Here is a 26384-nt window from a genome sequence, read left to right on the forward strand (position 1 = left end):
TTTAATGTGCAAGAGATGTTTCCTTCTCCTTTTTTCCCCCTGCTATTTAGAGCATGTCTTCAGTGATTATTAGTTATTTTCAGTATTTCTCACTTTTTGGAGTACCCTGTTGGTCAGCTCTGAAATAGCCATTACATTTCTGCATTTGCATAAGAAAAAAAAAAATAGTGCAGTTCAGTTGCTCCATCTCATTGTTGTCAGAATTGCAAGTTTCCCCAAAAGATTTTCTCTTGAAAAAGCAAACCATATAAATTTGAACTGGTTTTGGTCTTAAAAGTGTTGGGAGAAGTACTACGTATCACCACTCTTGCTGTGTTAAATATATAAAACAGTGGAAAAGTTGACTCATTTCTCTGAAAAAAAAAAAAGGGGGGAGAAAAAAGAGTAAATAAAGCACTCAGTCAAAATTTGCTTTATTTTTGTAAGCTAACTTAGGCATCCCACATATGTAAAGGCCGACTCCTGGCTCCCAGGGGCTCGCAGCTACAGGGAGTTACCCAACAGTTGCCCCTGTGTTCAGGCTGTTCCATCTCCACTGTGGGCCTGGAGGATGATTACTTCTTTTAAGAAAAATGCTCCTAAATGTAGGAAGAGAAACATAAATTGCTAATGGCTTCTCCTCTGTGTATTCTGTAGATACCTTTTCAAAAGCAAAAAAAATGGGGATAAAGTTTTTACATGGCTTTGAAAGAAAAAAACCCCTTAAAATCTGACTGTAGTGTACAGCTTTTACCCCTGCCTGGCACATTTTAAGAGCCCATATCAGTTTTCTCATAAATATCCTAAAAATGTAAGATGTTTTAATTAGAAATTATTAAATGTTCCACGCTTAAGAAAAATAAAAGTGCTGTTTGCCACAGGGCCATTTCAAAGCATAGGAGACATCAGTAAAAAAACCAGAGCAAATATTTAACATTTACTTTTAAGTCTATACAGGCATTCTTATTTATTTTACCATGTGGTCACTATTAAGTGCATTGGCCTGCATCCATCCTTGCAGCAAAAAAAAAAAAAAAATAAAGCACTCCCCTGTAAGCATGCGCAGCTTTGCAGCCCTGCCAGCCCAAATATTTGGATTTTTCTGGTGGGGATGGAGAGTTTGGGGAGCTGGAGTGCGTGTTTGGCTTTGGCACAGGCTGGGATGTGCTCTGTGCCCTTCACCTCCATCCCTTTGCAGGGAATCGGCCCCAGGGAAGTGCTGGAGATGGTTTCTCCACGTTTGTTTTTTCCATGGTGATGTTTAGGATTAATACCTTGAAGAAAACACCCCCTTCCTCCACTCCTTCCTCATCCTCTTCCCCGGCCAGCGCTCGTTCACAAGTCATGAGGTCTATTCATCACCCCCTGTGTAAGCACTACGGGCAAATCCTGTATTAGCCACATGTGCAAGCTCTTTTTTGCCTCCTAAGGAAGTTACTTAACAAGTTTTTCTTATTTTATACTAAGTTTTTTTAGGAATCTCCCCCTATATCCTGTGACAGACGTGATCCGGCCCCGATCCCGCTGCGGTGACACACAGTCCTTGTGGCGTTGTGCCCTAAATCCCTGTGAAACACAAACTTCTGCACTGCCAGTGGCAGCTGATTTAATGCAAGGATGCCTTGCAATACCCTTAGAAATGGTTTTTTTCCTCATGGACACATTCCAATGCATGCACAGAAGAAATGAGCTTGCTATGGGCTGACTCCAGACAATACAAAAATGCTGTAGATACAGCAACTTAGACTTCCTCAATTAAACCACAGGTTGGCTGTATTTAGGTCAAGAGATTGGTCAGGAAATTAAGCTCATCCTTTTTTTTTTTTTTCTTTTATATATAATCTCATTGATACATCCTAACCACATCAAAACCTAAACCAATTCTCATCTGAGTGTTAAACCCTGTTCCTCCACGTTTCCCCTCAAAGGGGAAATAATCATGATAACAGTTGTGAGGTGACGAGTCTGAGGGAGAACTGAAATTGTGTCAAGAGGGGAGAGGATGGGGACAAATGTGGAGCACTCCCTGCAGCTGTGTGCTTTAACTGGATTTACATCCTCCTGCATCACAGGCACAGAGGAAACGGGTCCCCAGCTTTATCCCCGACACTTCTTCTGCAGGGAAAGGTTATTTTTGCATGATGTCTTTAAAATGCTTCTCTCTCTTTACTCCTTGGTGTAAGGAGTGAAGATCTGAGTCAGCACATGTAAATACATGGGCCTGGCTCCTGGCATGGATTTTGGGTTGGGGAAGCTGTTTAAATTGTCCACATAGAAATTTTACCTCCCCTTCCCACCCCTTTGCCCCCCACCAAGCCCTGAGGGCATCCGTGGTCCCACAGCTGGAATGTGCAAGGATCTCCAGAGGGAAATTCCACCAGCCAACCCCAGCCTGCAGAAAGGGGACTGTGCAATAAGGAAATTCGAAGGATTTGTTGTTTTTATCTCTTTTCATCTCTGAGTTTATTAAAGTGCAAATGTCAACCATGGAGACAGCTATCACATGCAGTGCAGTACACCGAGAAACACTTTCCACACCATAAATGGAAGGAAAAAGGCTTCGTTGTGATTATCTAATGCACAAAGGACAAAACTGAACCAGGGCTCTGTGCCCTTCCATAACAGAAAGTACTAAAGCCATGAATTGGAAAACAAAACCCTCTCCAGGCCCTCATTTGACAAAATAAGAAAATATCAAGAAGGATGGAGTGTTCATAGAGCTCAGGGTTTTGGGTTTTTTTCCTGAGCTTCATGTTATTGATACATTTGAAGGGATGCTTCTACTCAGAACTTTTTAAAGTTCAGTATCTTTTTTTTTAAAAAATCATAAATACATAATATTATAAATCATAAATACTCCTTAGAGTATGAATTTTAAAATTGCAGTGGACAAGTCCAGTTCACCTCTCTCACAGAGCTGAGGTCTGTCTGCCCAAAGATGCTGGGCCATGGACACCACAGATATCCTGGGATGCAGTTTTCCTTTGTGCTCTAAAAGAAAAAAAACCAAAACAAATGCATTGAAGTACAAACCACGTGGGTATAACATGATACAGAACACATGAACATGCTCTCAGCAACAAGAATAAATATTACCATGGCTACAGGATCTACTTCACAGCTTTGTGAGATGAGGATAAATAAACTATTTCCAAACTTGAAAAAAAAAAATAATAACCAGAGATGAGTCTTACAAATAAACTTCGAATTTTAAATTAAGGCAGCTTCAGCAGGAACTTCAAGGCTTTTGTTGAAAACAGACTTGTTATAACACCAAAAGTGTACTCGTGCTTGCAGGTAGAGCTCTGATTCACAGTCCAGTTCTCCTAATTTTGACGATTAAAACAGGCAAAGATCTGTGCATCGAATACCAGGTGTGCTCTCTGCAAAAGTCAGTGTTCCATCAGTAGGTGTAATGTGGGAACTCTGAGATCCAGTTTGTCTCTCAGGCATGGGAGTGAGGTACCTCTGGCTGAATCATTAACTCCATGGCCAGGAGGCAGACTGGGAGCTCAGAATTACAAGAAGCTGTTGGGTTTTTTTCATAAGTGAATGATGAAAAAGGGATATATAAGGGGAGGGCTAAGGAAGCCAAAGGAAAGCACTGAATGAAAAGTCCATACCAAAGTAAGACCTTAAGAAAGGTGACTCTAGTAAGGTACATCATATACCTGGAACAAAACCAGATCCTAAAACTTTCCAGGAAAGAAACAGCAGGAGCTCGAGCGGGGGTTGGTTTGGCTCATCCAGATGTGCGATTCTTCTTCCCTCTCTCCTCTCAGCTAATAAAAGGGTGAAGCCAAATAATTGCACAACAAATGGTACTTCAAGTATTTAGAAACATGGCCTGCATGTCTCAGCGGGGGGATTCTGCATGAGCTGGGGAAATTGTGCACCTCGTGAAACAGAGCTGCCACTTCCAGCAGTCCCTACGCACAGCGAAGGCACGAGTTCATGTCCTGCACACAGGTCCCTCTTCTCCTACAGGGGTGCACACTGACAGTAAAGAGCAGTGAAATGAAAAGGAGTAGACAGAAGGGTTATTTTGTTCAAACCTCATCTATTCCAACACGAACGCCGCTATAATCACACACAAAAACGCACACACATCACACACTAACCAGCCGGCTCACGTTTTTACAACACTGCCCGTATATTCCCCTGTGCTTGTACACACCTCATGAAATGCTAAACGGGACACACAGCTGAAGATGCATTTCTGACCTGTTAAAGAGAAAAATATATCCTGCTGCCTTCACCAGCTCCAGCTCCTGAAAATAAACCTGCCCCAAACCCCATCGTCACCAGGGCTTTGGCCAGAGTGGATGGAAGGGCAGAATTCTCACAGCTCCTGATGCCACTTCTCCTCCCATCCCTGGCCAAGGCCATGCTGAGCCTGATGGGGTCAGCTAAGCTACTCATGGGCTTTACCTAAAAGAGGGTGTAAAAATAGCATCCCCTTTGTCCAGCTCCTCTCAGAGGCTGGGATTAGAGTGCGGTGGCAGTGTCCAGGGCACACTCCTGCCCTGCTGGAAGAAAAAAGCTGAGAGGCCAACGACAGGGGTGCCATCTATGTTTTATATATATGCATGTATGCATATATAATATTTACATATGTATAGCTTCCAACAAGAACAGCACAAGGTGTTTCTGAATTAACTCATCCAGGAGCTGGACGTTGCTGTTGGAGCCTATCTGAACTCTTTATCCTTTGCATTTTCTCTCTCCCCTCCCTCAGGCTGAGGCAACGTCTGGGTGAGTTTGTGGCTTGCAAAGCACAGCTGTCCAGTGGCTTCTGAAGAATTGCACTTGGAGTAATTCAAGTTTCTGTAGTTCAAATATTGTCTACCCTGCTTTTCCCGACGCTTGTGCATGTACCAGCATAACTCAAAAAGAGCTGACCACAGTGTGAAAGTTAAACTCTTCCTCTGGTAAATGTAACTGGAGGTCAGCAGCTCCTCTGCAGCTGGGAAACAGAACACAGCCTATTTGAAGGTAAAATAAATAATAAAAAGAAGTGAAAGTCCTCAAAGTGCAGCACGGATTTGGGTAAGGCTGTGATGGACTGTTCAATCTGCTGTGGTCACTGAGGAGGTGCTTCCACCAGTCCTGCTCCCTCCACTGCCTCTGCTGAGCCTGAGCAGGGAAGTTGCTTCATCTCTGTGTCTGCCCATATGGAAAGCTGAGTAACTCTGACTGCCTTCCAGGCAGGACTGGTTTTGCAGATCCACATAGCAGTTAATGTTTGCACGGGTCTGAGAAGATGCCAAGTGCCACAAGGGGCTTATTCTACAGCCTAGAAATCCCACCCACCTCCAGGAAGCAAATATTTCCTCCCAAGGGCATGTGCTGCTGCTTAGTACTATTAGTTCTGCTGGGTAGGAAATCCCAGAGGACAAGAGTCAATTTTAAAAAAGACATCAGTACATCTACCTGCTCCTGAGCCCCAGATTGTAACACACCAGCCCCTTACCAAGAGGGCTACAGGGGCTTCCAGGATTTGGCAAGATGCTCAGCTGGGAGTGAAGATTTGAAAAGCCTTTAACATTTCAAATACGTCACACATTGCTGTTTCCTGGATGGGAATTAATGCCTGTCCCTACAGCTGCTCCTGCTCCTTTCCAAAGGGGTTTCTCTCCATTGCCCAAAACCATTCAGGGCTCTTTGCTTGTGTCTCAGCCTTGATCCAAAAGCTGCTGAAGGGCTGGGTGCTGCTCACCTTTGACTCTGGGGTGGGGTTTGGGTTTTTTGTTTTTGCATGCAGGAGTTTGGATTCTCCATCCAAACTCACACCACAGCACTGGGGACACAAATCACCTGGCAGCCACCAGGCACAGCACCAAAGCCATCCTCCACCCCAGAGTATTTATTTAAAAATCATAATATAATAAAAGGCTCATTACAAAACCTAGGAGCACTACAAATATTTCCAGTATTTCTTTTAAAAACAAAGCTGTTCTGCTGTGGGTTTATAGTCCAACCACTGCTGTGTTGGATTTAGTGTTCAAGAGCTTAACAACAAAACTGATTTTTTCTTTTTTTTTTCTATTTTTTGGGAAGCTTTCTACTTTGTGCGGCTTCTGGAAAAACTGGAGCTGTAAAGTCACGTTAGTGAGGATCCAAGCACAATCTGTAACAAAAGTAAGGCAATTCTGTGGTTTTTTTAAAAAAAAAGGGACTTCAAGCTGAAAAGGTCCATTTAACTGCCAGTAGATGGCAAAAATATCCCGTGTTTGTCTTACCTTAAATGATCAGTAAAAAAGGCTTAATGTGTTGTTCTCTTCCTTGCTTCTCATAGAAACTTGCAGAAAGTATAAATTAAAGTGCAACTGTACCAAAAAAAAAACCCCAAAACCCTAGGAAAAAACCTCAAGGGGTCATAAGAAGCTATCAAAAAGACAGATTACATTTTTTTTCAAGTTGAATGACTGCATACCTGGGACCAGCAAAAGTTCTTTGCTTTGTTTCTTAAAACAGAACACAAAGGAAAAAAAAAACCAACCCAAAACAAACCCCCCCACTCAGGATTTTTTTGGCAAGGTTTTCATAAAGCATTTGTTCCTTGATTAGACTACTACTTCTTAATCAAGTAAATGGAATTAAACACCATGTCAAACCCAAGCAAGATGCCAACGCTGCCCATTAGATTAATCCTGTGTCATAAAAAATAATAACCCTTTCAAACAAAGAAGTCACACATGCAGTAGGGTTTACCCTCAGGTAACAAGAATTTAACATTAAAAATCCCCGCAGTTTGTCTTAAAAAATAAAATCCCATCCTTCAGATAGCCAGTAGCAAAGGAACAGTAAAATTCTGGGTTGGGATATCCCTGCCTGGTCAGCGGAGCGGCGAGGGTCACAGTCCAGTGGGCAGCAGCAGGACGGGAGAGCCCTTGGGCACGGGAAGTGAGTCTCCAGCAGCAGGGAAGGCAGATTTGGCAGTGATTTGAGGGAGGTGACAACAGGCAGAGCTTCCTAGGGGAAAGGTGAGAGGTGAGCACTCCGGAGCTGTGCGGTGCTGATGGCTCTTGATGGCTCAGTGATGATCCCAACCCTCAGGTGAAGTGCTGGGTTTTCAGGGGGGTGATCCGGATGCTGTCCCCTGCTCACCTGAACCCTGCTTGGGATTCAGCCCCTGGAGCCCGTGGTGAGGCAGGGGAGGGGGAACAGGTTGGAGGGAGGTGGCGATTAAGGGCTGGAAAAAAGGCAATCTGCCTTCAGCTCCGAACGTGGCGAGCAGGTCAGTGCTGTCCGGAGCTCTCGGGAGGAAGTAAAGCACCTTAGGGACACTCCTCTGCAAAGACTGGACACGGGGAGGCCTCCCCATGGCAGGTTTGCAACAGGACCTTTGCACATCCCACCTTCCCTCCCCATCTCCAGCAGAGGGAAAAAGAGAGGGGAGGGAGGTCATATTGCACTAGAGCAGAAGCATCTAAGCAGCTGCTGCTTTGGGGACAAAAGAGTTAGAGAGGCCAGTACCTGGGTGTGAACACTGCAGAGCTGCTTCATCACCTTCCACTCCATTTCATGGAGCTCCTTGTCAACACCTTCCACCTGGCTCAGCCCATTCTGCCCCTGCTCTCCACAGCGATGGGGAGACATCAACCTCCCTGCAGGAAGCTCGGCTATGCCTCCATTAACTCAGGATGAACCAGGGGAAGGTGCTTTCCAAAAACTTGGTGATACATTTGTTACTTTACAGCCTCGACATTTCCCATGGGGTTCACTAGGTAAAAAAAAGGGTATTGGATACATTTCACCAGGCACAAGGAGAGAAACCAAGTTAATCTCCTCATTGCCTTGTCAGAGGGGAGGATGTTTTGGGTCTGGGCTTGGCTCTGTGCCACGGGCTGTGGGGTGGTCAGGAGAGGAGGAGGAAGAACAACGAAGCAAAAGGAACAAGGGGCGGACGAGCCGGCGCAGATCCTCACAGTGCACGGCGGGGCTGGTGCCATCAGCGGGCCAGGGCCATGATGAGGCTGGCACACATCTCGAAGAAGTCCATGGTGTGGCTGCCCAGGCGTGGGGGCACCGAGGGGATGCTGCCAACGAAGGAGCCGCTCAGGGAGCCCATCAGCGACTGGCACTCGGTGGCCGCGGCCGCGTCGATGCTCAGGCGTGGCCGGTGCAAGCCCGCGGCCGAGCAGGAGCGCTGGGGCGTGGAGGAGCCAGACCTCTGCTCCATCACCTCGTCTTGACAAGCCAAACAACAAAAAAAAAAAAAAAAAGAAAGGAAAAAGTGGGATTAGTTTGGCAGCTGCAATGCCGGTGTGGTAAGGAAATGGGAACAGCGGCAAAGGCGAACGGCTTGAAAGGACTTTTACCAACTTGACACAGCCCCATAAGCGCTTCAAAATGCAGAGGATGGTTCTTAACCCTCCAGCCTTGCCCTTCTATGTGTCTCCATCTCCTACTCACCGTCGATGCTTTTGAAGTCCAGCAGATAGCTGCGGTTGTCCACCTGGTAGAGCTGCAGGCTCATCTTCACGTAGTTGCCGGTCACGGGGTTCTTGCGGCGCACCCGCAGGTGGTAGGCGTTCACCACCTGCAACGGGAAGCCTGCCCTCAGCAGGGAGATTCCAGGCAGCAACAGGAACACTTCTTTTCTTATTTTTTTTTAAATATGAGCAAGACATCTTCTGGGAAAAACAGCTTCTCAAAAGGACAATGCCTGTAAGCTTAAGCAAATGGCTTCATTTCCTCCTATCTTTAAATATTCTTCTTAAGGCTCTGATTCACCAGCTGCTGGCAGAGGAAGCTGCAGTGACCCATCTGCCAGGCACAAAACTGATGTTTGCTCCTCCCTCACCAGCAGCCATGGCCATATGAGCCAAAAAATCCACTCGTGGACCCACATAGAAGGACAGCGTCCACGAAACCAGGGCAAGCTGGGCAGAGCAACCTCTTCCATCAGCACAGCTAAACTCAGTGTTTGTGGCTCACCCTCGAGCTGTGTATTTCCCCTTGCTGCCTCCCACCTGACAATCTGCTGCATCTCATTTACGATGAGATCTTTTCTCTGCACTATATTTATGAAGAAACTGCGTGGATGGGAGAGTTAATTCTGATGAAGAGTCACATCTGAAGTTATTCTTAGGGTGGGAAAGACTATTGTGAAACCTCCTCGTACGAAATAAGCTCCACTGCCCACACAAAGATGTTGGGTTGAGTTGGTTTGTGAGGCTGTACCAGAAGTACAGCAGATTTGTTCACTCTCTGCAAAACCATGTAGCTAACAAATGTCTGGCTAGTGTGGGCAAATGCACCTGGCCATGGTCCATCTCCTGGCTGGTGCAGGGAAATCGGGTTTCTGGAAGCTACTTGGCTTTCAAGACATAATATTATCAAAAATAAGGCAGAGCCAGGAGGTTTTAGAAAAGCAGCACAGTGAAATTCATACAGTACAACCCCTGGGACCTGGAAGGAGGAGGGGAACTCCCCTGGTGATGAAGATCTGGGCTGAAATTCTCCTTACCTCACTCCCAATGCTCACATGACGCTGCTGCCACAAGTCAGGAGGCCACAAGTTAGGAGGGCTCACCTCAGGGCCTGCACCAGGATTTAGGGAGTCGGGCACGGCAGCAGAGATCCAGGGCTAACTTAGGGATTTATTATTCCAACTTTGAAAAAGACTGTGAATAAATGTTGCACAGCCCTGGAGAAATACCTGCAGTGAGTACTGTCAACTAAAACATCTGGGTTTAAATCAAGAAGCTGAGCCCTAAATTGAGGAAGCAATAAGTGTCTGAAAACACATCTGATCCACGAGCACTGCAGCATCTCCATCAAGGAGAAGGCCATCACACTCATGGTACAAATCCTGCTCTCAAGGCCCCCTGCCCCTCATCCGTGCATCCTTCAGGACAATGCATACTGTGCCATTTCAGCATTTCAGTCCTGACAGGACCAGGCAGAAATAATGAGAGTTCCTCTGCTCAGGAGCACTCGAGATGACCTCGCAAGGAATTAGCCACTAAAATTAGAAATGTGAACAGCTCCTCTTAACCCTGCAGCTAAACGAGGCAGAATCATCTTTCCAGCCAAAGGCTCGGAGCACTCAGAAAGAAACCCCTTATTTCACGCCATAAACAAACACCACAGACACCGAAGCACAGCTGGCACCTTAATTCAGAGTTTGCATTAACAAGGAATAGCAAGAGATGATGGCAAGGTGGGGGCACTTATCTGGAAACAGGTGAGGCTGAAACCACGCTTACAAACCTCCCTGACCTTACAGGGAAAAGGATGCTGGAAACCCACCCCAGAGCACCAGCACTCCCTACCTTCCACTCGAAGTCCAGCTGCTTCATAGCCCGGTACACCTCGGCCATAATGTCATAGGGTTTGCTCTGGCTGCGGATCCCCAGGTGCCACTTGGCCTTTTTGACAGTCAGGGGCTTTGGCTTGGTGGTGTTGAGGGCGTCCAAGGGACAGCGGGCTTTGGGGCTGTCGGCGATGAGCGGCGGCATCCGCTCGGGGTGCGGCTTCACGCCCGGAGGGATGTGCAGGGTGCTGTCGTCCATGAAGGAGCCGGTGGGGGGGCTGGAGGCCAGGTAGAACTCGCTGGCCTGGTTCATGATGCGGCGGTTGTCGATGACCAGGTGATAGGCCACGGCCAGCTGGTCCTGCGGGTCGCCGCTGTACAGGCTGTTCATCACCTCCGACTCCGTGCACTCGAACTTCTCGCACACCTCCCGCACCGCGTCGTCGTCGATGACCGTGGCGTCGTAGGAAGGGTCCTCTGGGAACAGGTAACTGGGCAGCTCCTCCTTGAACCACTCGTGTTCCCTGGGCAAGGCAGAGGGGAGCACCGTGAGCTCTGTGCGAGGCAAGGTGGGGAAACCACGAGCAGCCAAGAATAAAGCCCAGCTGATGAACTGGGAGCAAAGCCCAGCCCGGTACTGGGACAGTGATGACACTCTGCACACTGGGCTTGGAAGTAAGACCTCAGCACTTCCAAGATTTTCACACTTTGGGATTCCCATGGGCCTGATGGAGATCAGAACATCCAAGCTACCCAGGTACCCAATTCCCACCGATTTACAATGAGGTGAATCTTAAGTGTCTAAAACTCATACAGTGCCTTGTCTATAGGTTCTGTGTATTGACTGTAATCTCACCACATGTGCTGCTGCTCTAACATGTAATTAAATCCTCTAATCCTAAGGAATTAAGAAATTAAAAAGGAAGTTTGCATGGGTTTACTTGAAGGGTAAAGTTAAGGCTGTCCATTGAAAATGCATTAAAAACCTGAGAAGTCCTGGAAGTCCTAGTAATATTTATGTTTATGCTTAGCATACCAGCTAGATGGAATACATCCAATATTTACATATTAAATTAGAAATTCTTGGGTGTCTCCTCCTTTTCTATTGGATATACAGTAAGTACCATGATTACCCTCTTTATCTGGTACCCAGAGGGACGTGGTCTTGAAATAAAGTAATGAAAAAGGGCTGGTGGATATTAAGTTCTTAGGATTATTGGATGCTATAGCTCGTTTTGCTAAGTGCTGTTAAGAGATTTTTGAGGCTATTTTATAATGGAATAAAATAGAATTTTAAATAGGTATAAAATATATATAAAATCCTCATCCTGTTCATCATCACCATCATCATCCAGCCAGCACAGAAGAGCGCAGGGCTGCTCCTTGAATCACTTGGGACAAAAACCATCTGGATTAGCTGACTACTCCTGAGAACCACCCTGCCCACCTGCCAGCAGGTGACCCTCAGGACAGTCACCAGGACACCAGAGACCCCCACAGGCAGCCAGCCCACTCCAGCCCACCTGATGTCCTTGATGGTGGCTCGCTTGAGGGGGTCCACCTGCAGCATGTGCATGAGCAGCGTGGCCACGGAGCGGTTGAGGTATTCTGGGATGTAAAACACCCCGCCACGGATCTTCTTGAACAGGGTGGGGACGTGCTCGTCATCAAAAGGCAGAGTGCCACACAGGAGGGCGTAGAGGATGACACCACAGCTCCAGATGTCCACCTCTGGGCCAGCATAGAGCCTGCACGAGGGCAAGGACAGGAGAAATGTGTCACCACCATCCTCTCCTCTGTCAGGGTGCAGGTGGGGGGATCCCCCTGCCAGCTCCACCAGGGGAAAAGCTCCAGCCCACAACAGGGATGCTCATGTGGTTCCCCTCAAACCAAATCTGCCTCAGCCAAAACTGCTCAGGGAAATGAATGGCAGAGCCAGCACTGGCTGCCCACACTCCTGTGTACAACCCTGCCTCCACCAAACTCTCCAAAAGGCCAAACCCAACATTTCCAAGAGCCCTGCCAGGCTGTTTGCTCCTCTGCCCCGAGGGCTCAGCCAGAAATTTCTGTTCACTGAATGAGGCAGATCAAACAGCAGCAGATACTCTGTCTCTGAGTGTTTATTTTTGGTCTGCTGGTATCTAAGTGCTCCTGCTTCTGACAAGCTGCCAAATGTGCTCTCTGCCATCACCAACCCAGGACACCCCAAATATACAGTTCTGCTGCTCCTTGTTTGGTGTGCTTATCTCTTTTTGCTACAACTGATGCTTCCCCAAAGATTTTGGGAGGCAACACTTCCCCTTGGGCTGTGAGGCCCTGCCAAAATACAGAGGTTGAAATGCAAACACAGAAGTCTCTTGGTGAAACCTCAGCATCCTGCACATGCTCCCCCTGAAAAGCATCACTGCAGACACATCAGTGTAGAAACCATGCTGGTCATGCACGTGGCCATTGTCTGAACACCCCCAAAACACTTGGTCTGCTTGTCCAAGGGTGAGGCTCTCCCTGCTGAGGCCAGGGACAGCAGCAAAGTCATTTTGGAAAGGCAGAGGATCAGCTGGATGCCCCCTGAGCCCTGCCTCCATGCCCAGCTCCCACAGATCAGAAGCCTGATTCTTTTGCTGATAACTGCACTGTGAGCAGTTTTTTTGACTTTTAAGTCCAAATGAGATGCACTTTCATGGCTCTGAAGCCTGAGCTGTCACACTCTACTGCTTCTGTGCTCTAGCAGGGAAGGCAGCAGGAGCCAGGAGTCAGCCCCCCCCTGCCCCACACACCCACCAGCAAGGCAGGGAGGGTGGATTGTGCCTGCCCCCCTCAAATGCAGCTCTCACACGCTGCTACAGTTCTGAGAAGAGGCCAGCTTGGCACATGGAGCAGGGGCATGAAACTCAGGCAGCCCTGAGACTGTAGGTGGGAGTGATGAGGGAGGGATGCAGCTGCAGCCAGTGAAAATGGGCAACATGGGGGCTCAGTTTTGGTTTTCCTGCTTACTTTTGTTGCTACTAAGCTGCACTGCCTGTACCCTTGGAACACTCGGACTAAATCCTTCTTGCTGGTCTGCCATGTGCCTTGTCTCCTACACAAACTGAAAAACATGTGTCTGGCCTTCACTGAAATGGAAATACTATGACTATTTTCTTGGAATCCCAGTAGTTTCTGGCTTTGTCCCCTTCTTGTCAATGAGGATTTACTTCATTTCACACACAGAGCTGTAGCCACAACAGGGTTTTTGGATGTTAGTCTAATTCCTAGGATGCTCTGCCAACACTTGCTCTGGTGTAAACAAGGATAAAATAACCATAATCACAGCAAACACATCCTGAACAAAATGTTCTATTTAAAAGCTACGCTTATAGGCAAAAAGACATTGGATTAGGAAAAATAAAGGAAGATTCAAAAAAAAAGGGGGCAGATAATGAGATGGGAAGTTTGAAGGACCATATAGAGGACCGAAAATTTGAAAACCTATATTTGCAATCCTTGCTAAGCTATTACAGAGAGAATTAGGGAAAAATGTACTTTCTATGTAATTTCTGTTCCTGACAGTAAAATATAGGAGGCAACACTTCTGTATCAACACGTGGAAGTCCAGTCCAACCTTGTGGAGTGTGTTCAACACTCCATGTGCTGTACAGATGTTTCATGCTGAGAGATGCAACCACACAGGAGGCTTGTCAATTCAACGAATCAGTTCAAAATAAAGCTCTGAATGTTGAACCTACTGCCATAGCCAAAACCCCAAGCCTAAGGAACCAGAAGACAAGTATTTTCAGTACAAGTGTTGTGAAGTAATTAAAGATCTTCCTGGTCCTTTTGTTAGTGAATGGTTTTCCTCATTAACACTGTGTTTTATATTGCAGGTGGGCAGGAGAGGAGGGGGTGGCCTGGAAAAGCCTTTCCACCTGGAACCTCACTATTTGCATCCAAAGAGTCATTTTCACCCTCTTTAATTAGCAATATAAACAGTCAACATCTGGTATTAATAATTCTTCCAATGTAAACACCTGTAGCAAAACACGGTTTGCTATTACAGCTACTGAGAAGTAAAATAACCAAGAAAACCTTCAGATCTTTGCCAACAGATTCACCCAAACATAAAATCCAGGTTGGAAGGATGCAGTTGCTTTTACTAGATGTGCAAAGCTGTTTCCAATACTAAGAACAAATTTAAAGCCCATGTGCTCACATAGAGTCTGATTAGAAATGGAATGTGTTACCTTCCAGAGATGACTTCAGGGGCTGCATAATTTGGGGAGCCACAGCTGGTGCGTAGAAATTCACCATCTGACATCATGTTGGACAGTCCTACAAAGAAAATGTTTATTACATACTGATTTTTGATTTGAAAGTCCAGCCATGGACTCTTCTGTGTCACACAGAGGAGAGGCAGGCAAGTGGAGTGGGATATTTGGAAGAGAACTGTTGATATAATTTAGATAGACCCCTCTGAGCTGATTTGAAAATTATTATTGTTGTTGTTATTATTATTGTTGTTGGGTTTGTTGTTGTTGTTGGGTTTGTTGTTGTTTGGTTGGGTTTTTTTCATACCCAACCAAGAAATATTCACTCCTGGCTAATTTTGCTCCTCCAAGTTGCAAATCCCAGAGCATGGAAGAAAAGAAACATAATTCATCCCAGAGCTCTTACTTCACATGGGAATTGGGTGGGGCTGTGACACGAGTAAGTCTTCAGAAGGATTTACATTGCTAGAAAGGACTCACCAGGACAGACTTGGTAGCCCGGGTATTTTAATGGATTTCAATCCATAATGCCACTTAAAGACTCCTGTTACTGCTTGTTGTAAAATGAACTGAGGCCAAGAGCACATGGCCAAACAGAGGGAGAACATGCACCAAAATAAACACACACAGCCAGCTCACCCCAAATTAGCTGCACCGAGTCTGCCTCAAAAATAAATGAGGTAAATTTTACGTCGGGTGATTACACTAAAACACAGCAGAGATTTACAAATTACTTCGCTGCTCCATTCTCAGTGCCAGCACAGAAGCAGCCTGCAACAAATAATCCCTGCTGCTGCAGGAAGGGCAGTGTCTGTAAGTGTGGGCTTTCCAGCTGGTGGTGGCTGGGGCAGCAGGCTCTGGGTTTTGCAGGGCGGCTCCACGGCCACGCTCCAGCGGCGCTGGCTGCGCCTCTGGAATGCTGCTGGGGTCACGTACCAAAATCAGCTATCTTTGCATTCATGTGTGCATCCAGCAGCACGTTCTCTGGCTTCAGGTCCCTGTGCACAACCATGTGCCTGTGGCAGTAATCCACCGCAGAGAGGATCTGCTGGAAAAGGCGTCGAGCTTCTGCCTCCTCCACCTGTGGGAACAGCAAAGAGAACAGCCCTGCAGGGTGGTGTGCATGCAGAGCTGGCGAGGGAAGGTTTGACTTAGCAAGGAGCTAAAAGCTTGCAGGGTGCAGAGAGAAGATCCCAGTGTGCCTGCGACCAGAAGCAGCAAATAAAGCAGATTTCTCACCCTTGCATTTAAAATGTGCCAGTGTTTGCAAATGATGCAGCCCAGAGATGAAAGGTGAGACCTCAATTCAGCTGAGCTGTCGACAAGTATTTAAAGGTGGCACCTATCAGACAATGGCCTGCTGTCCCAATGGGACTGGTACAGATCCAGAATGGACAAAACACCACAGAGGATGTTGCTGGGAGCAATTCCTCATGGACTTCCTCTGGAAGCAACAGGTGAAGCTGGAATACTGTGGTGATTTTAATTACCTGTATAGCTGTAAGGTTGTATGAGCCATATTAGAGAAACTATATTTAAAATTACTATTTTTAGTGACGAATTCCAAAAGTCTCTCTTCATGAAAAACTGAGTTTATAAATGCAGAGGGTCAGAAAGGATCCAGATCAGTCTCTGAAAAGATCTAGATGGCTAAAATGTGTGAGAAATCAGAACATAGAAAAGAAAATTGAGTCAGCTCCATCGACCATGGCACTACTCTAACGCAATTTACTGTAAATGTATTGATTTTGTAGCACAGAGAGGGAACATGTGATGGGCTGATCCTTCACCTGAACCCTTATTGTGGATGTCCACTTTGGCCCATTTTTACCTCCTTGCCTGCAACTCCTCCATGGGGCAGACATCAGTGATTTTCTTTGTAACCAAAATCTCCCATTTCACAGGCTCAACCCACACCTCAGGTGATCTATACCCAGAGGGACTGCTGGCATTTGACAATGTTGCTCAGATAAGCCACATCCTTGAAAAGTCTTCAAAGAACCTGATGTGGAGCCAAGGGGGGGTCTGGGAGAGTTGAATGACTGGGGCAGAGCCCACACTGAGTGGTCTTCCCCTCCCATACCATAAATCTGCTGCCGAAACATGGGGCTTTTGACAGGCCACCCATCACTAAAAATCACAAAAATAAGCCAGTCTTCCAAATATTTGCCCTAAGCAACACATTACCTTGGATATTTTGGTTTGGGGATATGCCTGAGAACGTTGCTAAAAATCACACACAAGTTTCGTGCGAGCCAGGACGAGACACCCCAGATGGGGTTGCTGTGAAGCAACTTCTATTTTGGGCCTTAACCTTAACTGTGCTCCCTTGAGCAGTCATTTTGCTCCTGAACACCATCCTCTTCCCACACAAGTGTCTGGGCTGACTTGGGACTGGCACTTACACGTCCGTGCTTACAGATGTAATCAAACAGTTCCCCGCCGGACACGTACTCCATGACCATGAAGAAGTCTGTTGGTGTGCTGATGACCTGGTACCTTCAAAAAACACAAGCAGATTTAGAAAAAAAACCTAATTAAGAACAGGGAAAGGCTTTTAAACAGATTGTTAACTCCACATCAGTGTTACAAACAAGAATTTGTTTGGATCTTGCATTTGTAACTGCTTTCCACTTCTGAAAAGCTGTCTCTTGTTTCCAGTATAATCTTTCACTTGTCTGTGAAAGGACCTCTCTTCCAGACCTGTGATCTTCCTTCAGCCTATTAAATAATCCTCTGAAATATCTGCCAGGCAATCTTATCACATTTAGGACTGCCCTGACTTTCAAATTTCCATTTTGGGTAAAATCTGCAACAACAGCTTTAGAAATGAATGCTTGGTTAGCTGGGGGCAAGGAGAGGATCCATCTGGTTTCCCTCAGTCAAGAAAAAAGAAGATGAAGAACTCTAGGCACTAGAGAGAGCTTCTTCTGGATAGGTACAGAAACAAAAAGGATGCCACTCCCTCCAAAATTATTTTTCAAATATTAAAACCCTCTGTGTTCTAGAATGGGGAGAAAAAAAACCCAGAGTATCACCTTCAACTTGCAGATTTATTCTCCATTTTCTTTCAAAATGATCCCTGACTGCTGCAAAGGCATTTCAGTGTCCCAGCTGGAATAAACTGCCAGTGATCAGCTGAGGTCAATGCAGCCCCAGGAACTCACAGCAGCACCAGCTGGGACCTCCCTCACTTTTATTACAGATTCATTGTTTTGTTGTTGTTTGCTTCTTCTTTTTTTTTTTTTTCCTTTCTTTTGCAGATGAATTTCTTGAATTTTTACAGCTGGGTTGTAATTTGAAACAAAGAGATTTCAGCAATTTTCAGAGGTTGGCAAGGGAACGTGGGATAGTCCCATAAAGACCAATAGCATCAACCTCAATTTTCTGAAGAGCTTTGAACCCAGACATCGAAGTTACAGTTAATTGCCCCAATATTTCTTTTACATACATTTAAAAACTTATTGAAAGAGGTTTGTGTGCCCCAGTCTTCTCACATCTTTATCACAGTATTTCATGAGTGCAACATGTACCATAGGACACAGGTATTGTCAAACTGGATTTAATTTTAATTGCTTTGACAAATGTGTGAACAGGATTTGACTTGCAGGATGCTGGGCACACAGCTGAGGAGCCTTGCTGGTGCTTTTTTCATGAAATAATACCAATCTGTTCTCCAATAAATCCATGGAACTGTGAAGTTACTCTAAAGTCAACAGCTGCTGCATGGTTAGTTATTTAACTGGAGAGAGAATTTGTTTTCCCTTGCCTCTAAGTCCCAGGTATTTGCTATATCTCATGCCAGCTTTAAGGCTGACCTAAATGTCAACTTACCCTTGCAGTTACCATTCAACAGCTTTCTTTTATAGGAATGCCAAAGATATTATCGAGTGCCTCATTAATGTGGGCTGGCTGCACAAACTGGGGATTGAGCAGGAATCCCAGAGGCTGCAGTGCAGGTGCTGATTTACGACCCAAACTCAGGTTCATCAAAGTGGCAACTTTGAAAACTTATGTCTGAATAATAAATTTCAAAAAAAAAAATGTTCTTTTAAGCTCTGGATAATCAGTGCATTAAAACATAAATCCTATTGACTGGAGGCCAAGGTTTCACTCTCAGAGCCTGACCATGCTGCAATTCATGGAATCACAGAATGGTTTGGGTTGGATGGGACATTAAAGCCCATCCAGTTCCACCCCCTGCCATGGACAGGGACACCTTCCACTATCCCAGGTTGCTCCAAGCCCCATCCACCCTGGCCTGGGACACTTCCAAGGATGGGGAAGCCACAGCTTCTCTGGGCAACCTGTGCCAGTGGATGTTCCAACACAAAAAATCTTGGCTAAACACATTTTTTACTGCTCTAATCCATCTCCTGCAACCCCGTTAAGTGTGTATGAGAGGTCTTTGTGCACAGAGGAGCAGCTGAACACGTGGCAGGGAGGGTACTCACAGTTTGATAATGTGAGGGTGCCGGAAGAGTTTCAGGTTTTGAATTTCTCGTTTGATCTTCCCCACCACATCCAGGCTGCGGATTTTCTGCCTGTTCAGTATTTTTACTGCTACTTTGTGCCCCGTCAGCTGGTGTTCACCAACTATTAGAGAGACAGAGAGAGAGAGAGAGCATTGCAAAGTCACTAAACAGTGCAGCAGGATTCACTCAAGCAGTGTAGGACACTATAAGCAAAAAGCCACTTCTGAAGGGAAAAAAGCAAAAGATGGGGGTGTGAAATATTTTTAAATTTTTTTCTCTTCACTGTTTTCCCAGAGGAGTCATAGAGGCAGAAGAGAGGGGACTTATCTGCCAAAACCACTCCACTAAATAAAACAAAGTGAGTTGCTGGAGGAGGTCATACCCCAAGCTAATTTGCAAGGATTTATAGCATGTAAAAACTAGATTAATCAGAAACAGATATATTTAAATGGCAGAGGAGAATCTCCACCATAACACACTGGTTGACAAAATTCCCCATAAATCCAGTCTTAAAACTGGACATCACACTTCTTTTTTTAAAAAATGGTATAAGGATCTTCCCTGCCCAAAATAGGACTGCAGGATTTGCATTACTAAAATGAATGTCTATTTATACTCCCTCCAGCATGCTTCTTGCTTTGATGACAAGCAGCAGGAACACTGCTGGACTGCAGGAGCAAATTCTGCTTTTAGCAAAGATACAAACTTCAATACGAGGTGTTTTTTTTAAATGCACTTGGTGCATTGAGATGCTGATGTTTGTCTCCTGTGCTCAGGGAAAAACCCATAACCACAAACTGGGAGCAGCCCCACTGCCACTGGGGGAATTGCACTTAATGATGTGAAACGAATCCAGCGTGGGGCTCCATTTGTTATCAATAAACAGACCACGCAAAAAATAAAAAGCTCCCAGGAAGTAAGATTTGTATTGAAGCTGAGAGCAGAAACTGCTTGAAAATGGGGTGTTTATATCCAAAAATGGTTCTCAGACCATGAGCTGCCCCTTCTCAGTGTTTCCTAATGGGATATTCAACAGGGTGACACACAGATGGGTTCCTAAAGCCTGCACAGGAAAACCTGCTTGCATTAAATATTTGTGCTCTCTAATTAGGAACGTCGCCCTTCCAGTACTAACACACGGTGCAAGGAGTTAATTACTGCGAGCAAACCCTGTTATTACATTATTAGAGCCTGTAATTTGGGCAGCCCTAATGAGCTGATCAGAAGCACCCAGGGTAAGCAGGAGGCGTGAGAAGGGCAGGGCAGCAGCACTCAGGGCACGCCAGGTCACTATTATTAGCCACCAGATAAGACCTGCCAGAGATTCTTTCCTCAATAAGAGCATCCTAAAAATAAAACACTTTACTGCCCTTGAAAATTAAAGCACCACTTTGCATGTCCATTTTATTCCTCGTAATACTTAAAACTACTGGATGATGGAATGAAAATAAACTCAGCTTTGCAGCAGAGATGCAATTTAGGGATTAACTGAGGGCAGGAGGAGGCAGATAATTCCCCTTGTGCAGTGCAAGGAGAGTGCTGTAAATCATCCTGGGAGGCATTTTCCCTGGTGAATCCTTGGGGAGAGGAGAGCAGGGCAGTGCTGCAGGGAGGTAAAGCGAAGTTTTTTCATTGAACTAGGAGTGATTTCTGCCACCCTTTGTTTCAGGACAACACTTTCTGGCCTTGCCTCAGCATATGCTTTGAAAAATTTTTATTATACACTTGGGGGGAAAAAAAAGGGCCATGCCCAGAATGAATAATTATTGTTTTTAATACTGTTGCCAAATAGTTCATCCCCTTTCCCATCCGTGACAAACAATGTGTAACTCTGCAAAGGTTTCCTAGCACAAACACATTAATAATTAAAAATAAACAGCCTATTTTGTAATCCATCTTCTGCTTACAGTAAGCATTAGATACAGAGATATTATTGTTTCTGTCCCCAGTGACTTGTTAAGCCTCCTTGAACTCGGTGAGAGAGAGACAAAGAGGGAACAAAATTTTATATGTGGTGGGAGACTTTTAAGCCTTTGAGGGCTCTCTGTAGCTGCAGGCATTTTGACATGGGCAGTAAGGACAACCCTCCCTCTGCTCACAGAGTCACCATCTCTGACCCCCCAGGATCATCCCAGAAGTGAGGGGCAGGTCCCACGTCTCCCATAGGTATGGACGAGGATCCTCACCCCAAGGGTGGGCAGTGGTGGCCTTGCCTGGTGGTGAGGACACCTCCTCCTTCCTTCTCAGGTTAAAAAAGTAGAAAGGAGACACTTCTCATTTACTTACTTTTATAAAAGGAAAAAAAAAAAAAAGAGGAAGAATAATGATTCTAGCACCCTGAGCACAGATAACAATTAAAACCCCGTGACAGCATGGGTTTTTTACCTCACTTTCTTTATCCTACCAGCTCAGGCAGCACAAGCAGTTAACACTTTTGCAAATGCTTCAGGGCAATGTAGAAGCTTATGGAGGGGAGAGGAAACTCCTTTCCTATCAGCTCTGCTGGCCCTTATCTCAGCCCAAAGTTAAAAATGAAATCCATCCAAAGCATATATTTAGCAATGCTGTATTAAAGCTGCCCTGGTGGCACTCGCCTTTCCCTCTCCTTCATCTGCTCAGTCTCCTTTGGTTCCTCCTCCCTCTGACACAAAGTTTGCCTTTCAGCAGCAATGCCACAGTGCCTGGGAAAAATGGGATCTGATCCCGACTGGAGCCTGTGGAGGTGCCACCACAACCAACATAAACACAACCCAAGCACTGAGGGACCACAGATCGGTCACTTTGGTGGGAAAGAAGCCACCAAGGCCCCCAGGGATGCCATGGGTGGCATCACATGGAAAAAAATATTGAGGTTACTCTGCTGGATTTTGACTGAAGCTCTCCAGGCTGCACCCACTGTGAACCTAGCTGTGTGAGGGCTGTGGTCACAGGAGAGCTTTTGGGGACCCACAGGGTGGGACATGCCCATGGAAAACACAATCTGTCTAATCTGTTCTTACCAGCCCTCAGGGAAGAACATGCCACCTCCTTCCTCCAAGGCTCTGCTAAACTCCAAATCCAAGATCTTCTCCACAGTTCTATTTCCGCAAATTATTCTTACCTTTGGCCTGGGGGACAGGGAAAATAACTATATTTGGTAAAAATGCTGTGTGGTAACTTCAAGCCTTGACATGACACCTCCTATCCATCTACCACATCAGCTCCTGCCACCTTCCTCTCTTCCAACAGATGCTGTGTCCTCATCACCATTTCCAGATGGGATTTCAGCACTATCACCAAAATCCTGCCCTCATCTGCCAGCCTATTTGCTCCCCTCTGCGCCTTGTGTGTACTTTCTGCAAATGAGATCAAGAAACTGAATGGGCTTAGAAGAAAACAGTTTCTTGCAGTGTTCAGCCACTTTTTAGGAAGATCAGTTCTCTGATGACCCAGCAAGTCAGGGACTTTTTCTGTCATGTCGCTGGCTTCTGATGGCTCAAAATGACTACTCAGCTCCAGCCATGAGTTCAAGCTCTGCTTCGTACCCCACGTCACTAAATCCTCCCTTTCATTGCCATTTTCTTATTTCCTTAATAACAATAATCCTGAGCAACTGTAAATTACAATTTCTTAACTTTGAGGAGTAAGGCAGGAAAAAGTGCCAAAACCAAAGCTTTGTGCAAGGCAGAGTTTGAAGAAAACACATCAGCAACAAGAAATGTCACTGATGGCACCTGACTTCTCCCTGGAAAAGCAATTATTGTACCCAACACACCATGCTTGAATCAACTGACAAAAACCTCTTTACTTTTCTCATGTGAATACAAGTTTTTCTAAAGCTCAATTTGATTAAAATGCTGTAATTCTTTATAAATGGGAGATTCCATTTCTTCATTCCAGGTCCCAGTCTCAAGAACAAACTTCAACCTGTCAGTTGTAGGCAAAATATTAAGGAAAAAAAAACCATATAAAGGTACTAGTCATCTATAAAGGATTTTTGAGCTAGGAAACCTCTTTTATGTTATTTGAAATATTTCTTTGGAAAATGTCCATTTTTACCAAAGTCAGGTCATAGGTGGGGCAGGGGGTATTTGTGCTAGTTAAGGAAAAAACCACTATTGTTGGAAGGTTTAAATTGGTCTGCAAGGAAAAAAGACCCTGCCTTTAGAGCAGTTTTTGAGGCCTGCTAGTATACATGAGTGATTTAAATGGTCCTTACTGTTAGAAGTATTTATTCTGATAATTCTTTAGACAGTAAATTTGTGGTTTGGGATTAAACACAGCAATATATTTTTAGGGGCGTGATTAATGGTCACAGGTGGACTTTGCTGCAGTGGTTGTGGTGGTTTCCTTCATCTGCTGTCAATTTGGGTTTATTTTAAAACTCCAGGTGCTGAGGCCAGGCACAGCACCCCTTTGCCTGGCCACATCCTAGTGGGGTGGGGCAGCTGCTCCTCCAGCTCAAGCTAAACCTATTTCCTACTGGTAAACACAGCTAACACACTGAATTTTGTTGGGTTTTTTGGTTTTTTAGTATCTTGCTTAAAAAATGAAATTTCCATGTAATGGCAGAATTACAGGGAAAAGAAATACAAATATTTGCAAACCTCACAGCCAGGTAAAGCAAAGCTGGTGCCTTCAGGATGTCAGTTGGCTGCTCTGGCATGACTGGCCAAGGAATCCCTGTCTGGAACCCCAGCCTGACACAATCTCCCCCATGCTGCAATCCTGGAACAATTTGGGTTGGAGGAGACCTTAAAGCTCATCCCATTCCACCCCCTGCCATGGACAGGGACACTTTCCACTATCCCAGGTGGCTCCAAGCTCCATCCAACCTGGCCACGGACACTTCCAGGGATGGGGCAGCCACAGCTTCTCTGGGCAACTTGTGCCAGGGCCTCCCACCCTCACAGGGAAGGATTTTCTTCCCAATATCCCATCTAACCCTGCCCTGTGTCAGTGTGAAGCCATTCCCCCTCGTCCCACCACTCCACGCCCTGCCAAAAGTCTTTCTCCAGCTCTCTTGCAGCCCCTTTAGGCACTGCAAGGTGCTCTAATGTCGCTTTGGAGCCCTCCCTTCCCCAGGTGAAGCCGCAGCTCGCTCCTCCCTGCCCGCCCCGGCCCCTCCATCCCCGCGGGAGCCGCTGCGGGGCTGCGGGGCGCGCTCGGCTCCGCGGGGCGATGCTCGGAGGGGCGGCAGCGCGAAGCCCCTTCGCTCCCGGCTCCAGGAGCCGCCCGGAGCACCTGCCGCCCCTCGGGAAGGGAAGGGGCGAGGAGCGCAGCCCCGCACCGAGGGGCAGGATGCGGTGCGCGCCTCAGCCTCCCCATCGCCTCTCTGCGAGCGCGGGAGCAAAGTTTTGGTGGGTCCTGCTCGCGGCACGGACTCCGGGGGCTGTGGCAGCCCGGACCACCGAGGGGCAAGCGCCGCATCTCCCACCAGCCGCCCGCCACCGCCGCATCCCCGCCGCGGGCAGCGGCCGCCTCCCCGCCCGTGTGCCCGGACACGGCTCCGCCAGCCGCTCTCATCCCCCGGGGATGCTGAGAGGAGCCGCCGAGGGAGCGGCAGCGGAGGGAAGGGAGGGGATGCCGGCGCGGAGGCCGCGGGAGCGGGAGGAGGGAGGCGGCGGCGAGGGGCGCACCCGGCCCGGCCCGGCCCCGCCCGCGGCCGCGGTACTCAGCTCTTGACTTTGCCGAAGGTGCCGACCCCCAGCGTGTCCCCCAGCACGTAGTGGCCGATCTTCACCCGCCCATCGTGCTTCTGCTTCTCGGCCATGTTCGCCCCCCGCCGCCGGACCACAATGCACAGGGCCGGGCCGGCGGGGCGGGGAGCGGAGGGAGCGGAGGGAGCGGAGGGAGCGGAGGGAGCGGGCCCGGCCGCCGAGGGGCGGGGAGCGGGAGCGGCGCCCGCCGCCGCCAGGTGGGGACCGGCGGGGTGGGGACACCGCTCCGGCGCGGGTACACCTGCGGGGCACACCCCCGGGGGGCGGCACCTGCCGGGGGGACGCCCTCCCCCAGTGACACTGGTCGGGGGTGTATTCTCTATTGCCGTGCACCTGCCGGCGTGACATCCTCCCCCAGTGACACTGGTCGGGGGTGTATTCTCTATTGCCGTGCACCTGCCGGCGTGACATCCTCCCCCAGTGACACTGTTCGGGGGTGTATTCTCTATTGCCGTGCACCTGCCGGGGTGATACCCTCCCCCAGTGACACTGTTTGGAGCGTACATTCTCTGTTGCCATGCGCCTGCCGGGGGGTGACACCCCTTCGGAGCAGCATCTGTCACAAGGGACATGGTTCTCCGGTGGCACTTTCCGCCGGGCTCACCCTCGATTGCCATGCCTGGGGGTGACAGCCTCCTCTGGTGGCACTGTCCTCGGGGTACACCCTCCCTGCCTGCAGTGACATCCTTCTTGGGGTGGTGCCACCCTTAGGCTCCGCCCTCCTTCGGGGTACACCTGTCTGACGTGGGGACACGGTCCTTAGAGCGCACCCTCCTTTTGGGGCACCCTCCTTGTGGTGTGCCTGGCTTGGGGTGGCACAGGTCAGAGGGGTGCTGGTGACACCCTCCTTGGAGTGACACCCACCCGAGGCTCACACTGTCCTTGAGGCACACCCTGCTCTGCCTGTGAGGGATGTCACATCTGCCCGGGGATGCACCCGTCAGAGGGTGGCACTGTCCTTGGGGACTGCTTTTGATGCTGTTTCCTTGGGTTGATCCCTCCTTTGGGTGACACTGTTCACGAGCCAGGGGAGTTGCTTTTGGCACAAAGAGCACATCCCCACAGGAGGGATGCTGGGCATGAGAGGCAGGGCCCCAAATGCACCCCCTGAGGCCCAGCTGTGCCTCGGGCTGGGAGACAAGGTGCACTCAGTGGACAGTTTCAGCCAGAATTCCAGAATATTTCATAGTAAAAGCAGGATGTTCTCCCTCATCTAAGTAGAACATAAACTTTGTCTGGACCTCATGAATTGTTCATATAAAAAAAAAAAAAAAAGAATGGATGCTCATCCCAAAGAAGGAGCACAGCTGAGCACCAAAATTGGCATCTAGCATATCTGAAAAGTGGTCCTGCCACGTTTTAGTAGCATTAATTTGTAGCTCTTTGTTTCTCATTCAGCTGCATGAAGTAGCAGAAGGCAGTCACAAATGCAATCTGTGCTCCAAGGTAATAAAGAGCTGTTTGGGAAGCTGGAACAGTGTGCGTAAACACAAGGTCCGTGATAAAATAATGACCAGCCTATGCAACTGTGCTATCATAAATAATAAAGTGGCAACTTAATTCAAGAAATCCAATAACATAAATATCTAAAATAACAAGCTGGGGGTAGAACAGGAAGGTTGCTGTAACACAAAACCGTTTGTAGTGTAATGAAACCATCTCTGTTCAACCAGAACTATTGATGTACGTGAAGGCATAAGAGAAACAGCCCTTACAACCAGTA

The 26384-nt window shown here is 47.3% G+C and overlaps 1 protein-coding gene across 4 annotated transcripts; it reads right to left on the reverse strand.

The window, feature by feature from the left end:
• Nucleotides 1-2410: 2410 nt before the first annotated feature.
• Nucleotides 2411-24805, reverse strand: PRKAA2 (protein kinase AMP-activated catalytic subunit alpha 2). Of its 4 annotated transcripts, XM_039556006.1 has the most exons (10): nt 24621-24805; nt 18942-19083; nt 16893-16986; nt 15424-15568; nt 14464-14551; nt 11767-11991; nt 10263-10767; nt 8398-8524; nt 7911-8172; nt 2411-6954 (listed from the first exon to the last, which is right to left on the reverse strand). In XM_039556006.1, exons 1-9 carry the CDS (start codon nt 24712-24714, stop codon nt 7934-7936), a joined length of 1659 nt encoding a protein of 552 aa, XP_039411940.1. In that variant the 5' UTR covers nt 24715-24805; the 3' UTR covers nt 2411-6954; nt 7911-7933. The 4 variants fall into 4 exon arrangements, with proteins under 4 accessions (XP_039411940.1, XP_039411939.1, XP_039411942.1 ...); XM_039556005.1 differs by having other exon boundaries at nt 2411-8172; XM_039556008.1 differs by lacking the exon at nt 24621-24805 and adding an exon at nt 23549-23766 and having other exon boundaries at nt 2411-8172.
• Between the last annotated feature and the right edge of the window lie 1579 nt (nt 24806-26384).

Source organism: Corvus cornix, chromosome 8 (genome assembly GCF_000738735.6).
Source record: "Corvus cornix cornix isolate S_Up_H32 chromosome 8, ASM73873v5, whole genome shotgun sequence".
Lineage (NCBI taxonomy): Eukaryota > Metazoa > Chordata > Aves > Passeriformes > Corvidae > Corvus > Corvus cornix.

What these genes read in the sequence shown, in the direction of transcription:
- PRKAA2 (XM_039556006.1), bottom strand. Translation starts at nt 24,714, where the DNA reads ATGGCCGAGAAGCAGAAGCACGATGGGCGGGTGAAGATCGGCCACTAC. An exon ending in CACCCTCACATTATCAAACT is followed by an intron (nt 16,987 to 18,941) that starts GTGAGTACCCTC and finishes TGTTTTTTGAAG; the next exon opens with GTACCAGGTCATCAGCACAC. An exon ending in GGACTTCAAAAGCATCGACG is followed by an intron (nt 8,173 to 8,397) that starts GTGAGTAGGAGA and finishes TGGCTTGTCAAG; the next exon opens with ACGAGGTGATGGAGCAGAGG.